The 16,235-nt window shown below is 39.0% G+C and overlaps 1 protein-coding gene across 5 annotated transcripts in view; it reads left to right on the forward strand.

Moving 5' to 3' along the window:
* The first annotated feature begins 6,844 nt into the window (after positions 1-6,844).
* The window catches only part of LOC124609829 (ADP-ribose glycohydrolase MACROD2-like), a 100,476-nt gene continuing 91,085 nt past the window's right edge, over positions 6,845-16,235 (forward strand). Inside the window, exons 1-3 of one of the 5 annotated variants that reach the window (XM_047140107.1) lie at positions 6,939-6,978; positions 7,175-7,278; positions 7,373-7,496. Coding sequence is in view for 1 of the 5 variants with exons in the window: in XM_047140105.1 (XP_046996061.1) it covers positions 6,970-6,978; positions 7,373-7,496 (133 nt within the window). In the remaining 4 variants the exon portion in view is untranslated. Of the gene's footprint in view, positions 7,101-7,174; positions 7,279-7,372; positions 7,497-16,235 lie in introns of all 5 variants that reach the window. The other 4 variants (XM_047140105.1, XM_047140106.1, XM_047140108.1 and 1 more) reach the window with 4 other exon arrangements.

The raw sequence follows: 16,235 nt of genomic DNA on the forward strand, positions 1-16,235 counted from the left end.
CATAGCAACAATGGCTGTTTGTTAATTTAAAAATGTAAACTGAATATCGGATTATTCTTAATGGCTGCTGGCCATGTTACAACGTATCGTACAGAAGCCGGAAATATTGTACACTCGTGTAATGGTATTGTTGCAGAAGTTATTGTTTAAGGAAAAGTACTGAGAATGAAATTTATCACTGAAAACTGCTATGTGCGAAAGAAATACTACAGAATCTGCTGAAAAGCTAATGCACTGAATTATGCGTCTGGTCAAGCCTGCCAATGCAACGATGCTGCGTCTTACCTTATTTTGCTGGAAGCTTCGTTGCGTCTTCCCGCAAAATTTTGGAATTGGAAAATATATTCAGATTTTTGTTATTTCTCATATATTCAAGTCCAGGTCCAGAAAGTTGATTTTTCGCATGAAACAAAGAGAACAATGTAACAAATGACAAAATAACAAGTCCGACACGCAATCGCCAATATAAAATAAATAAATAAAAAATAAAATAAAATATTAATTATTGTATATGTATGATAGTGATTGGTTGTAATTAATATTTGCTTATCTGGAACGTGGACGTTTAATTGTTTGGTATCAGACGCTTGACAATGGCTTTTTCGTAAATGCAATGTTATTCGTAGTTGACCGTGAAATAAGACTCAAATAATCGGACTTCGTATTTAAATCGTTTCCAAAGGCTGCTGCGGTAGGTGTGGACTCAAAATGTCAATGTTAGAATAATTTGCCAGCCATGTCAATACGTCGTACAGAGGTGACTGTCTACTAAACATAAAAAAGTTTACACAGTTAGTTAAATCAGATATATTCAACGAATAAGCCTACAGTTAAATAATTCAACTTACTTTCATAAATATAGAATCTTTACAGGGTCGAGTGCCTAGTGAGATTGGAACTCCCAGTGTTATTACGTAACATCAAAAAGGGAGGTGTGCCAGTTAATAAAATATACGTGCTTCCCGCACCAGCTATTCTACCAGACCTACTTCTTCTTAATGAAACATAAGAGTGTCATAATTGTACTTTGTTTTATCAGCGGCATAGCGCTGCAGTTCTATGCCATAGGCTTTATTTATTTGTGAGAGATTAATGATTTAATTAAGATTTCGCGTTTCCGAGGAAACTCACACACGGCATGCAAATGTACAGGGAGGTGGGGACAGAAATTTTGCACAGCGAGGGATGAGAGGATGGGCACAGACAGAGGGTAAACTGAATATAGGATGTATGTGCAACTCCCATACATATTTAGCAAATGCAAAGCATTGCTGGGTTCAGTAGTAATTTCTATAAATCTTTGAACTTATGTGTTTCTCAACAAAATACTGTAGGAGGAATAACCGTTTGAAGTCATCACCCCAACAACCTATTTTCTTGATTGACTGTACATTAAATAAAACTTGATTTTTGCAAACCAGTATATTTAATATTATAATGTTAAAATCAACTTAAATCCCTCTCTCTAGTTGCACTTTTGTCTGCCTGTGCAACATAGTCTTTGCCTACCTATTCCTAAGATACAACAGTGAAGTAAGAATTACAGAAAAGTGCAGCCAACTGAGATGGTCTGGCTTCATGCATCAATAAGGCTTAATTTCATAAATTTTCATCACTTTCTTCTGAGTTCCCTGTTACAGACATAGCGTGTAGTAAAGACTAATGGTTCATAGTAGTATCTACAGAGGTAAGAAGAGGCAAGCAAGTGGGATGATGTTCTTTTAATTTTTCATAAATTTTTGCTAATTCTGAAATTAAGAACATAATGTAAGGTAAATAGAAAAATACTAATGCCCTTCACCAAGGTCACTCATTAGAAAGAATCACCATTGGACATATGTCAACCTTTTCATTCATTAGCTCTTTTGTGTCTAATTATTCAATAAAGGATAACAAACACTCTTCATCACAGTTACAGTTAACTTTTCTTCCCAGTTGTTTTTGTGCTAGCTATTGGGACAATGCAACTTTATTTGTGGCCCTGCCAATTTTTCAAGTAATAGTTCATAAGGAAACAAATTTTCCATTCTGCAGCCTTGGAGGGGAAAAAGTATAACTTATGTACTAATTCTACTGTGCATGAAAAACGCGTACATTTACATTAATGTAAATTATGTAATCACAAGTTACAACAATTGTGATGCACCTATTTTTCTACAGTTAGGAAAAGTAATGAAAGTGTGTCTGATCAGTCTTGACTCTCTCGTCCAACTGCCAAAACGAATTCTATATTTTTCAGTCATAAACAGTGCAAAATTACTACAATACATCTTCTAAAAATAAAGATAACAATTGACCAAATAACTATCATACTCAGCGACCACATAAATATAACAATGGCTACTCTCAAAACAAAACAGGAAAGTAATGAGTAATCACAAAATTCCCCTCCCTTCTCTCCCTTGCCTTGTCCAAAAAGGGGTTGGAAACCTGCAACAGACTAGCTGCCCTGCAGTTGTGCCACCCTGTGCAGCTACATGTTTCACACGTGCCTTTTGCCAACCCTGACTTTAGTATTCCCACTTCCAGCTCCTCAAGAAAATGTCATTTTCTGCCGTAAGATGCATAAACAACTATTAAAGGATGTCACAAAAAGGGTCATCTTAGATATCTTTGTGTCCTTGGCACTGAATCAGACTTGACAGTGAAACTGGACTATGAAGAAAACAGTTTGAAAATAACACAAAAAGAGAACAACATATTATTATTTAAATAAACAGTGATTTGCCTCTGATACCTCCATAAATGTAATATGTTTGTATTGTCTCTATTTAGCCTTAATAAAAGCACAGTGGCAGTGTTTGCAATTACATTTATTGTATGACACTTAATTAAATTTTCTATTTGTAATTTTTATAAAAGGATGTTTTCAGGTTTACAACTCATAGTTAAATATTACACAAGACAAAAACATTCTCACATGCTACACAACCTTTAATAGGTGTCGGTATTTCAAATCTGGGAGGGAGAGGAGCAGCAGAAATTTTTTTAGCCAGAGGTGTCAGGAGTCCTAAACACAGGCCAACCTCTGAGTCTCTGTAGAGTGTCATAAAATTCACTGTCTACTTTATTACCATTTTTTTCGTCATGGCCCACTGTCTTCCACTACTTTCTCTCTGTGTACTTCTTCTGATACAATATGAGGCACAAATATGACATTACTTAATCCTCCACCACTTTTAGAGCTCATGCATCTTCCATCCTCTCCTCATGTGTGTGAATCAGTTTCTTAAGGACAGTAGTACTACCTAACTTAAGGCACTTCCAAGAACAACTGATGAAGAAATTGGGGATGGAAGTCTGGTTCCAGATAGTTGGCTGCAAGCAACAAAACGTGACTTGTCTTTGTTGACTCTAAAAAAAGAAGTTCAACAGTTTCTTGCCAAGCACCATTTTTAATGTTTTACCCTGTCAATATCTAAGAACCCAGAAGCACATATAGGATCTTTACTCCTCTGTCAACAGAAGTGTACTATCGTCATCGCCACAAAAATCACTTCCAATAAACAATAAATAGTTTGTGCACGAAAAACGAATTCTGTGACAAAGCGAGTGCACTCTGTTTATCACACTGTAGTTAGCACCAAAGCGGAGAGGCCTCCTATCATGATTCGCTCTAAAACCGACAACCAGCAGATTACAAGTGAACACCTGTGAATGCGACCCACACGCGACCGGAAACCATATGCCTAGCATTTACACCAGAGAGAATTCTCGTTCGCTATTTTCCGTTTACTTGAGTTTGCTTCGGTGGAAAGAAGGTTAACATGTACTCTGCACTACTTATGTGTTGGTGCTCTGTGCCACAAAGCGTCAGATATCAAGTCACCGAACACCGAGGTTTTTTTTCATCTCCTATCTCGCACAGCATGCACCATACCACTTAGTGCTCCAGCTCTTACGCGTGGCTAAAATTCAGAAGCTGCAATCGGCATTTAGCATTTGGCTGGTGTTCACGTCACGTCGCTCACTGTATGGCGAGATCTTTGTCCTGGCCGCCGAATTTACGGAACCATTGTTAACGATTCGACCATAGCTAAATATCTGTGACAAGCAAGAATATAAATGACGCCGGCCGGGGTGGCCGAGCGGTTCCAGGCGCTACAGTCTGGAACCGCGCGACCGCTACAGTCGCAGGTTCGAATCCTGCCTCGGGCATGGATTCTAGGGGACTGATGACCTCAGAAGTTAAGTCCCATAGTGCTCAGAGTCATTTGAACCATATAAATGACATTTCCGCTAATTTCATTCACAGCAATTCAAGGTGTGCTCTTAGTTTCCTGCCTAACCACGCTTTCAGAAATTGTGAAATATTCGGAAAAGATAACAAAGTGTTCATCACAAGCTAAAATATAAATTTCATCGCTGCTCGTTTCACTCCCAGCAACAAAGCTTCATTTTTAGGTTCCTTGCCTGACCACACCCTTGGATATCGCGACATATTCGGAGAAACGGCGAAATATGTGTGGCAATCGAGAATACAAACATCATTGCTGGTCATTTCACTTGCAGGAGTTTCAACATTCGTTTTTCATTCAGACTGAAGTCACAAAATAGAAGAAACTCATTCCTGAGGGAGCACACTCTTATATGTAAATAGTATTGAATATTGCAGAACATGCTTCTATTTACATGACTAAGAAAGAAGCAGCAGCTGTGAAAAACGCGAAGATGAAAAAAAAATTAGCTTGTACCACAGCGCAAACCTACTTCCTTTGACTCCATAATCACACAATTCCAACCACAAAACCACTGATCACATACAAATCCATACATAAGTATCGCTTATCTTAGTATCTGCTAAACGCTTTTTTGTCGTTAATTGATATTTAACTGCAACAAAGCGCACCAAAAGTGACGCTTCTGAAATTCTTCAGTGCTCTATCGCCTTCAAAGACATACTATCATAACAAGCAAGTTATAACACAAAAACAACAAAATTTGATGAAATCCAATACAGATCCCTCAAAGTAGCGAGCAAGGGACATCGTGTGACCTGACCCAAATGTCTGTTGTAGCTTCCGTTCACACACGCATCCAATGTGATCCACAGCTTGTGGCTTACTGTGGTTGCATCGTGAGCTACCATTCACACAGGATGTTACAAATTCTACGTAGTTGCACAGCTTTCACTAAGGTGTCAATTGAAGTCATATCAGCGGGTAAGAATGTTATAGTGCAAGTGATGGCCTCAGAGCTGTGACAAGAGTTAAATACAAGGAAGACGAAACTCACAGACTGCATCCGAAAATATATTTCGCATAGCCATAAATCAGAGGAAACAAACACAACAAAAGACATAGCACTCAGAGACGAAAATGCTGTCTGCAATGGCAAACTAATTTATAGCTGGCATGTAATTATCGTCTGTGCACATGCCGCTCTTCCAAGATTTTAGAACCTTCTTGTATTCGTTGATATTGGCATTTCGAATAACTAATTTTCAGTCTAATAGCTGCCACATCTCACTCTGGGGGTATTTCCTGCATATGCTCCACAATTTATACAATGCTTGGTCTCACATTCACGAACTTTATGCGACTCGCTGTTTTGGTTTACCTGATTTATTTATTCCTTCGTGGGATATGTTTGACCACGCATCCTATTGGTTCAAGGCAAATGGATTCCTGCTGAATGAAAACAAAACACAGCAGTTGGTCTGTAGTCTTAGAGACAAGCTTCTGTCAGACGATCCAAGTTATGTCAAATTTTTGGGGGTATACATTGATGATAAATTATCTTGGGGTCAACATGTACAATATATTAGTGGTAAATTGTCTAGAGTTATTTACCTGTTAAGGCGACTTATGGATTGTGTTCCTGAAAAATATGTTAGAACATCCTATTTTTCATTCTTTCAGAGTATAATAACATATGGAATTATTTTGTGGGGGAACTCTAGCTGTGTACACGACATATTAATACTGCAAAAAAAAGCTATTAGGATAATCACTGGTTCTGCATATAAGGCACACTGTAAACCATTGTTCTGTGAACAGAAAATCATGACTGTTATAAACTTGTACATATACTATGTTCTAATTTATACGAAGAAGAAAGTACCAGAAACAAAAAGCAGAGAAAATGTACACAGCCACAATACAAGAAGGAATAGGTGCCTCTATATTCCTTACCACAGGTTGTCAAAGTCACTCAACAGCTACGAAATCATGGGGTACAAATTATTTAATAAACTTCCTCAATCTGTTCAAGAATTACCTGAACAATTATTCAAACAAACAATTCATGACTGGCTAGTCCTCCACCCATTCTATGACATAAGAGAATTTATCAACTGTAATATAATACTATAATGTTAACAAGAAACCTGTTGTTTCTTTCAAACTATTAATTGTATTTTAGTATGTATATGACGTTGTCTATTGCTGTAATGGCCGAATGACAATAAAATTATTATTATTATTATTATTATTATTATTATTGGTTTGCACACACACATACACACACACTGCTGCAGAAAATGGAATATAGGCTGTTTTTGTCGTAGCTCTAAAAACTGCGAAAATATACCTGCCGACTACTGTTTTCACTCTTTTTTCAGAAATAAAATAAAAACACACTGAAATCCAGCGGAGTAGAGCAGCCTTTACTGCACGTTAACTGCGACAGACTGCTCGTGTTTCGAAGTACTGCCGCAAGGTATCAGTGAGTGGCGCAACGAAGTACAACCAAGCTACGCTTTTTGTGGCGTGACAAAAGTTGCGTCTCTTAAGGTGCGCCACTAAAAACTGGGAGTTCACACAAGCAACTGCAGTATATCGCTAACTGTGGCGACACTTTCGTTGCTCCAGAGATCGAGCCTGTGGACTGAATGTGGAGCCATAATTGCATTGCAGGGGATAGCCACAGAGATTCTATGTCTCCAGCGATGTGTTTACTGAAAGTTGAAACAAATTCCGAGCGAGCGTATTGTGCTTGGAGTTGCACGTTGTTGATGCCTAAGAAATAATGTTAACGGTAGGCATTGTACGGGTTCGGGTTGTTTTAAATAAATACGCTGTGAAGCCTTTCAGGAAAATCTGAAAAGATTGAAAGTGTCGTAATTAAAAGCTATTGTTGCTTTCCGTAGCGGTGAAAAGGTGCACGAGATTTCTATAATTAAGTTGATTTATGACAATAAACAATACGTTTTTTGTTGTTTTGTTGGTTTCAGTAGTAAGGTATTTTATGCATTTATGAGGTCTGGATGTTGTATACAACCGTTAACTTGGTACAAAATAAACCGTTATTGCGTTGCTTACTGGTTTCAGCAATAAGGTATTTTATGCATGCATTAGGTCTGGATGTTTTATACATCCGGTAGCTGCTAGAGAAAGCTTTTACTTACAGTAATTTTAAGCATTTTTGACAGGTTCCCGTAACTAGAAATTTAGCGGCGATTGTCTGTGGAAATAGTCAACCTGCTCGGAAGTTTTGGTATTTGACTTGCAGTTTTACTAATATCGTGGAGAAACGTAATTTTACAGGCAGACGGGGTAAGGCTTTGTTTTCTTTCATTATCATATCCATTCAGTCGTGTATATTGTAGATTATTGCATGTATCTTTGCGATACTTGCTTCTAAGAGAAGTTACATCAACGTCAGTTATGTGATACAGTAACAAAACCATTATGGTACGTTATGTTACTTGTTGCACTGAAACCTTGCTGGAAATTGTAAATATGGTTGCCCCAGACATATTAAGACTTGTCAGTAAGGATAGACTCATGAGCTTTCTGTAGACAGCAAGTCTCAGAAGCTGTAATAGAAACTAATCAATGCCGGCTTTGGTATCTCAACAGTTACTTAGTGGACCTTTTCCCCACATTTTTCGTAATTTATGTATCTTACATGCATCAAAATAGTTACCCCTTATCTGTTATGCGTTTTCTGAATTCACCATGCGGATATTTTTTATGTTGAAAAGTGCTTATGAATTTAGCGTCAGTGTAAATATTATGCTGTGTAACAGCTTAACACAACCATAATTTGGCGCTTGCATTCGTTGGCTTCGCCAGCTCACAAACAAATTATCGCCGTATAACATAACATAGAGGCTTTGGGCTATCCTACAGGTAACTGTCACGATACCTATAAGATCTAATGACGGAGGGGATGGGTGGGGTCATTGCTTTCACACACAATCCCTTGAAGCTACTAAACTGGAAGTAGTTTTCTTCATTAGATCTTGTACGAGATGAAATGGTCTCCATAAACTGTTGTAGTATGGGGATTAGGAAATGGCTTAATGCTCCAGTCATATAATTCTTTCCTGGTGTTTCAATTCACTCACTGATATTTTGCTGACTATCTGGTAGCTGTAAACCAAGTTGCTTCAATGTTATAAAAAAGTTTTCATTTATGCCTCATACTGATTAAACTATGTTGCCAAACACTTTGCAGAAACACATTAAATGACAAAAGTCTCTGTTGGTGGGGTAAGTCGTGTAGCTAAAGAAGGTGCAAGAAACCTAACACCGGAGATGTCTTACCAGGCAGAGGTCACTGCTCACAATAAGATTTATGTTCAAACTTATGGCTCACAATCAATAGGCACTCTAATTTTAATGTATATTTCTTAGAAATGGATGTCTGAAATTTTTTTTTTTTTTTTTTTTAAAGAAGTTGTCTGTATTGTTCTACTAAGGCACATGATACACACTTGAAAACATAAGCAATGGAAAAAAGTAGAAAACAAAATTCAGTGTCCTTTTGCCAGATAATTTTGTGGGTATAAACACTACTTTTGGATTTTGTACTGCACGGAATCCTATTTAGTGATTACAGTGTGTTCATTAATTTTTTTGGGGCCATATTGTAGTGCCAGTGCTGCGTGATTTGTTGGCAACAAATTTTCATCACTGGGCGAGTGACACTGTGGTTAATATTTCCAATTGCTCAAACAGCTGTGTGTGTGTGTGTGTGTGTGTGTGTGTGTGTGTGTGTGTGTGTGTGTGTTTGGGGGGGAGGGGGTGCAAACCCATGCACAGTATTGATTTTCCTTATTTTAAAACTAGAAGAGGATCACCCAGCTTGGAACTGGGAGAAAAAAAAATGGATTTTGTAAGGTTTCCTTGTAGTCCTATGGTTTTGTGATAAGGGGTCATTAGAAATTAGGAGGAAATCAGCTATTTTTCAAGCTATAAAAGTATTATTGTTAATGTAAACAAATGAGTGCCTTCAAACAAGTGTGTAGGTGCTCTTTTACGAAAGTTTATGTTGCTTTTAGGATATTGGCAGAACTCATTTTCAGGAAAATGAAGCAGTTTGGGGCTACCTATCATAAATAATACTTTCGTGTGCATTACGATAATTCAGTGGATTAAGCACTGAAATTTTTTAAGTGAGTTCTTAAACTGTAGAATTGAATCATAATTCTTATTTATATATACAAAATAAATCAGTTAATTCGGTTTGCAATGTGAGGAGCAAATAAGTTTGGTAGTGAGCAAGTCATGACAGCCTTGTTTTTTTCTTGCTGACTGAGCTGTCTAAGCACAACACACAACCTGCTGTACAACTTCTGTCAGTACTTCTGTCCTAGTTTCCAAACTTTACAGAAGTTCTCCTGCATGCCTTGTCGGACTACTACTTGAGTTAGTCAATGGAAATGATACTTGTAACATATATGAAATTTTATGCAATATTTTTTTTAACAGTTTTATGACTGAATGTAATTTCTCAAACAAACTTAACTTTGAATAACCACTAATAAGTGATGACAACTTGCCCTTTGCAGTCATCAGCACTGTTGTTGTTGTGGTCTTCAGTCCTGAGACTGGTTTGATGCAGCTCTCCATGCTACTCTATCCTGTGCAAGCTGCTTTATCTCCCAGTAACTACTGCAACCTAAATCTTTCTGAATCTGTTTGGTGTATTCATCTCTTGGTCTCCCTCTACGATTTTTACCCTCCACGCTGCCCTCCAATACTAAATTGGTGATCCCTTGATGCCTCAGAACATGTCCTACCAACCGAACCCTTCTACTAGTCAAGTTGTGCCACAAATTTCTCTTCTCCCCAATTCTATTCAATACCTCCTCATTAGTTATGTGATCTACCCATCTAATCTTCAGCATTCTTCTGTAACACCACATTTCAAAAGCTTCTTTCTCTTCTTGTCCAAACTATTTATCGTCCATGTTTCACTTCCATACATGTCTACACTCCATACAAATACTTTCAGAAACGACTTCCTGGCATTTAAATCTATACTCGATGTTAACGAATTTCTCTTCTTCAGAAACACTTTCCTTCCCATTGCCAGTCTACATTTTATATCCTGTCTACTTCGAACATCATCAGTTATTTTGCTCCCCAAATAGCAAAACTCCTTTACTACTTTAACTGTGTCATTTCCTAATCTAATTCCCTCAGCATCGCCCGACTTAATTCGACTACATTCCATTACCCTCATTTTACTTTTGTTGATGTTCATCTTATATCCTCCTCCTTTCAAGACACTATCCATTCCGTTCAACTGCTCTTCGAAGTCCTTTGCTGTCTCTGACAGAATTATAAGGTGAGCAAGATATATGAGACAGGCGAAATACCCTCAGACTTCAAGAAGAATATAATAATTCCAACCCCAAAGAAAGCAGGTGTTGACAGATGTGATAATTACCGAACTATCAGTTTAATAAGTCACGGCTGCAAAATACTTACACGAATTCTTTACAGACGAATGGAAAAACTAGTAGAAGCCAACCTCGGGGAAGATCAGTTTGGATTCCGTAGAAATATTGGAACATGGGAGGCAATACTGACCTTACAACTTATCTTAGAAGCTAGATTAAGGAAAGGCAAACCTACGTTTCTAGCATTTGTAGACTTAGAGAAAGCTTTTGACAATGTTGACTGGAATACTCTCTTTCAAATTCTGAAGGTGGCAGGGGTAAAATACAGGGAGCGAAAGGCTATTTACAACTTGTACAGAAACCAGATGGCAGTTATAAGAGTCGAGGGACATGAAAGGGAAGCAGTGGTTGGGAAGAGAGTAAGACAGGGTTGTAGCCTCTCCCCGATGTTATTCAATCTGTATATTGAGCAAACAGTGAAGGAAACAAAAGAAAAATTTGGAGTAGGGTTTAAAATCCATGGAGAAGAAATAAAAACTTTGAGGTGTAAACAAAATTTGCTGTCTCAAGCATCAATTATCAGATTCGGAATTTCATCTGGAAATCTCAGAAAAATTTTTGATAGGCTTGAGTCATCACCTTTTTCTAATCCAATCAGTTAGAGTGCTAGAATATCACATTTAGAGGCCACATGGAGTCATCTTCATCTTCGTTTCCCCTCTATCCAAAATCTGATTGGGTTGGGTTGGGGTATCAAGGGTACTTCGCCACTTTACTCTGTCTTTCCACCATTCTTTTTCCACAATTTGGTTCCATATCAGGTTTATCTTCCTTAAACTCATCTTTATTGTATCAATCCATCTTGTTCTCAGTCTTACTCTTAGCCTGTTGTCCTCAATCTTGAACTCAGTCATTCTTCTTGGTATTCTTCCCTCTCCCATCCTCTTCACTTGACCAAACTATTTTAATCAATTTTTTCAACTTTCTGAGTCCACCTCTCCAGTCCAATTTCCTTCCTAATATCTTCATTTGTCTCTCCTTGTCTTCCCTAGTACACTTCTCAGAAACTTCATTTCACTGGATTGTATCCTACCCTCCTGTCTTCTAGTCATAGTCCAAGTACCTGAACTGTAAATTAGTATGGGTGTGAAGAAAGTCCTGTATAGCACCAGCTTGCACCTCATTGTTACTTCCCTTCCCCACACCATGCCCTTCACACACTGGTAAAATGTAATAAACTGTTGTATTCTTTTGCTAATTTCTGTCTCTAATCGACCACTACCCATTAATACACGTCCCAAATATTTAAAGTTGTCCACTATTTCAATATCCCGTCCCTTAATATGAATTTGTCCCTTGCCCTCTCTATCCACTCTGGTTGCCACCATGGTCTTGCCTTTCTCCACACTAAATTTCATTCCATATTTCACGATCTTATCATTTAGGATGTCTATTTGTTTTTGTACCTCCTTACTGCTTGTTCCCCACACCACAGTATCATCAGCAAATAGTAACAGCTTCATCCCCCTTCCTCTATGGGCTTCTTTTCTCTCTTTGACTGTTTCATCCATCACCATTATAAATAGTAGTGGTGATATCACACTCCCTTGTCTTAGTCCCGTAACATTCTTAAACCATCAGTTCTTCCAACTGGTGTCTCCACACAACTAGAGCTTTTTTCATACAGTGCCTGGATGACTTCAAGTGTTTGCTTTCCAACTCACTTTCTCTTGAATGTTGCCCATACCTTTTCCCTGGGAACACTGTCGTAAGCTTTCACTAGGTCAAGAAATGTCATCACCAGATCATTCCCTTACTCCCAATGTCTTTCCATCAACTGTCTCATACTAAAGATTGGGTCCATTGTTGATCTACCATGATGAAAACCATACTGCTCCTCTTCTAACTGCTCTTCCACTTTTTCTCTCTCTCTTCTTTCCAGTATCCTCACCATTAATTTTGCTACTTGGGGTATGAGTATGATCCCTTGATTGTTATCACATACTTTCCGGTCACCCTTCTTGAAAACTGGGATTATTATTCCCTTTCCCCATTCTTCAGGTACACTTTTATGGGTCCAAATGCATCTTACAAGGGAACCTCCCCATCGCACCCCCCTCAGATTTAGTTATAAGCTGGTACAGTGGATAGGCCTTGAAAAACTGAACACAGATCAATCGAGAAAACAGGAAGAAGTTGTGTGGAACTATGAAAAAAATTAATAAAATATACAAATTGAGTAGTCCATGCGAACATAGGCAACATCAAGGAGAATATGAGCTCAGGAGCGTCGTGGTCCCGTGGTTAGCGTGAGTAGGTGCGGAACGAGAGGTCCTTGGTTCAAGTCCTCCATCGACTGAAAATTTTAGTTTATTTATTTTCGCGAAGTTATGATCTGTCCGTTCGTTCATTGACGTCTCTGTTCACTGTAATAAGTTTAGTGTCTGTGTTTTGCGACCGCACTGCAAAACCGTGCGATTAGTAGACGAAAGGACGTGCCTCTCCAATGGGAACCGAAAACATTTGATCGCAAGGTCATAGGTCAACCGATTCCTCCACAGGAAAACACGTCTGATATATTCTAAACGACACTGGTGACGGCATGTGCGTCACATGACAGGTATATGTTGTCGGCCCACCTAACGTGTACACTTAGCGAATGGGTAAAAAGATTCTTCTACCTTGCCCGATTTAGGTTTTCTTGTGGAAAACCACTCCCAAAAAAGTGATGAAAACATAAGAGTTTGTCACATAAACTGAAAATAAAAAATTAAACTTTTCAATCGAGAGAAGACTTGAACCTAGGACCCTCGTTCCGTAGCTGCTCTCGCTAAGCACGGGACCACAGCGCTCCTTGACTCCCATTGTCCTTGATGTTGCCTATCTTCGAATGAACTACTCAGTTTGTATATTTTACTAATTTTTTTCATAGTTCCACGCGACTTCTTCCTGTTTTCTCGATTGATCTGTGTTCAGTTTTACAAGGCCTATCCACTGTGCCAACTTATAACTAAATCTGAGGGGGGTGCGATGGGGAGGTTCCCTTGTTAGTAGTCTATACAGCCACTGTAGCCCAACTGGTCCAGCTGCCTTTATCATCTTCACAGCAATTTCATCCATCCTAGGTGCCTTTCCTGTTTTCATTTTTCTCAGAGCTAGTTCCATTTCTAGCATCATTACATCCTCCTCTTCTTCCAGACCCCTGCCCTCCTGCTGTACTTCTATTTCCTTTCCATTGTCGTTCTTCACATTTAGTAGTGTATCAAAGTACTCTTTCCATCTTTTCCTTATCTCCTCTGGTTGCATTAATAGCTCTCTGCTTTCCCATTTCACTAGCTTTGTGTGTGTTTTTTTTTCCTTCCTCATACTCTTTGTAATTCCATATATCATCCTTTTACCGCTAGTAACATCTTTTTCCAACTCTTGTGTGAATTTCTCCCAGTTTTTCTCTTTTCTTCTGCTACCATTTTCTCACACTTATTTTTACTATCCTGGTATTTCCTTTTACTTTCAGGTGTTCGGTCTCTGTTCCATTCATGCCAGGCTTTCTTCTTTTCTTTTACCGGCTCCTTTACCCTCTCATTCCACCATGGTGTCTCCTTTTCCATTACCCTTCCAGACACTCTGCCACAAGTCTTCTCAGCAGAGCTTACAAATACTTCTTTGAACTTACCCCATTCCTCTTCCACATTGCCATACTCGGTGTTAGGGATTTTACGCTTGAGTAACTCCTTAAACTTTTCTTGTACCATGCCATCCTTTAGTTTCCTCACTTTTATTTTCCTTTCTCTTTCTTTCTTTATGTCTTTCAATTTATCGAATCTCACCTTTGCCACCACCACTCGATGGTCTCCATCTAAAGCCTCTCCTGGGAGTGCAGTTACATCCATCAACTGTCTCCGATTTTTCTTTTCTACCAGAAAGTAATCAATGACAATCTTCGTCCATCTATCACCCCATCCATATCTCGTAATTTTTGCAATGTCAAAAGAAGGATTCAAGAGGAAAGAGAAATTACTTTGTGGACCACTAAACAAAGATCTTAGGAAAAGACTTGCCAAATGTTACACCTGGAGCATTGCACTATATGGTGCGAAGACCTGGACATTGAGGAAGGAAGATGAAAGAAGGCCGGAGGCACTAGAGATGTGGATATGGAGAAGAATGGAAAAAGTGAAATGGGAAGACTGAGTAAGGAATGAAGAAGTATTAAGAAGAGTTGCAGATGAAAGAAACATGCTGAAAGTAATCAGAAAGAGAAAACAGAACTGGATTGGACATTGTTTGAGGAGGGACTGTTTATTGAAGGAAGGAATAGAACAAATGGTGGAGGGAAAAGGGGAAAGAGGAAAAAGAAGATATCAGATGCTGGACAATATTAAAGGAGAAAAATATTCAGAAATGGAAAGACTGGCTATGGACAGACTAAAGTGGAAGAGGCTTAACCCATGGCAAGACCTGCCATAAGGCAGAATACCATACTACTACTACTACTACTTTTACAGAACCATGTGTTGCCCACAATCAGCCCGTTTCTTTCACAGAAATCAACCAGTTTCTCTCCTTCCTCATTTTTCCTCCCATATCCATATGGGGCAATTATCTCCTTCTTCCCTAGCCTTTCTTTGCCTACCTGCACATTTACGTCCCCCATTACTATTGCTTCCACATCTGTAATTATACTCTCTAATGCCTCTAGAAAATCCTCTGTTTTCTTCTTTATTTCCTGTTTGTGCTGCATATACTTTGATGAAGTCCTTCACTACATTCCTTGTCCTGAGCCGAGTCCTTGTCGCCCTATCACTTATGTATTCCACTGCTTCCACATATTCCTCTAGGTTTGGTTTTACTATGGTACCTACTCCCTTTTTGAGTTCTTGTCCACCACTCCAGTAGAGTGTGTAGCCTTTCCTCATTTTCCTCCCTTCCATCTAACTTCACTATGTCTCATCAGTTCTATGTTCTCCTTTACCATGAAGTCTATCAACTCTTCCACCTTCCCAGTAAGGGTCATCACATTAATGATACCCACCTTCATTGTGTTGGTGCCTAGTCGCCCACTTCTCACAGTTCCCCCAGCACCCCAAGAACTGTGCATCACCTGCAGGGAATGCACTAACCTTTTCTGAGGCTGGTTTTGAAGTACCATTTCAAATATAGGCTATTATTACGATGAGATCGCCACTCCCAAAGGCATTTTAGAGCTGCTACCAACATATGTTTAGGCTGCTAAGATGGAGAACAGACGCCGTTTGTAGCCACACCTTGGGAGTACAGACACTACGGGAAGTAAGATACAAAGACAGTTCTTCCGCTTTTCCACCGTTGGGACTTGTAAAATCCTCTTCCGCTTTCCATCCGTTGTCTGTTTTCACCTGTTACCCTGGTGAGGGGCCCTTACAGGGTACTACCATCTGGAGCCAGATGGACACAAGTTTTTTAACGAGGTTGTTACTCCTCCCCCTCCTCCTTCCCCACCACTTGCAAGGTGAGACTTCGGGCTTGGGACCGGCACTGGCAGAATTTTATAGACCAAAGGGAGTAACATTACAAATAGTACAGTAATACAAAATACTAATTTTTGTATGATTTAAAGGGGCTATTATCTCCCCTCCCCCCCCCCCCCCATTTCCCCTCCCACCTCAGTGAACAGTGATGA

This window comes from Schistocerca americana, chromosome 1 (genome assembly GCF_021461395.2).
Source record: "Schistocerca americana isolate TAMUIC-IGC-003095 chromosome 1, iqSchAmer2.1, whole genome shotgun sequence".
In the NCBI taxonomy this organism is placed as follows: domain Eukaryota; kingdom Metazoa; phylum Arthropoda; class Insecta; order Orthoptera; family Acrididae; genus Schistocerca; species Schistocerca americana.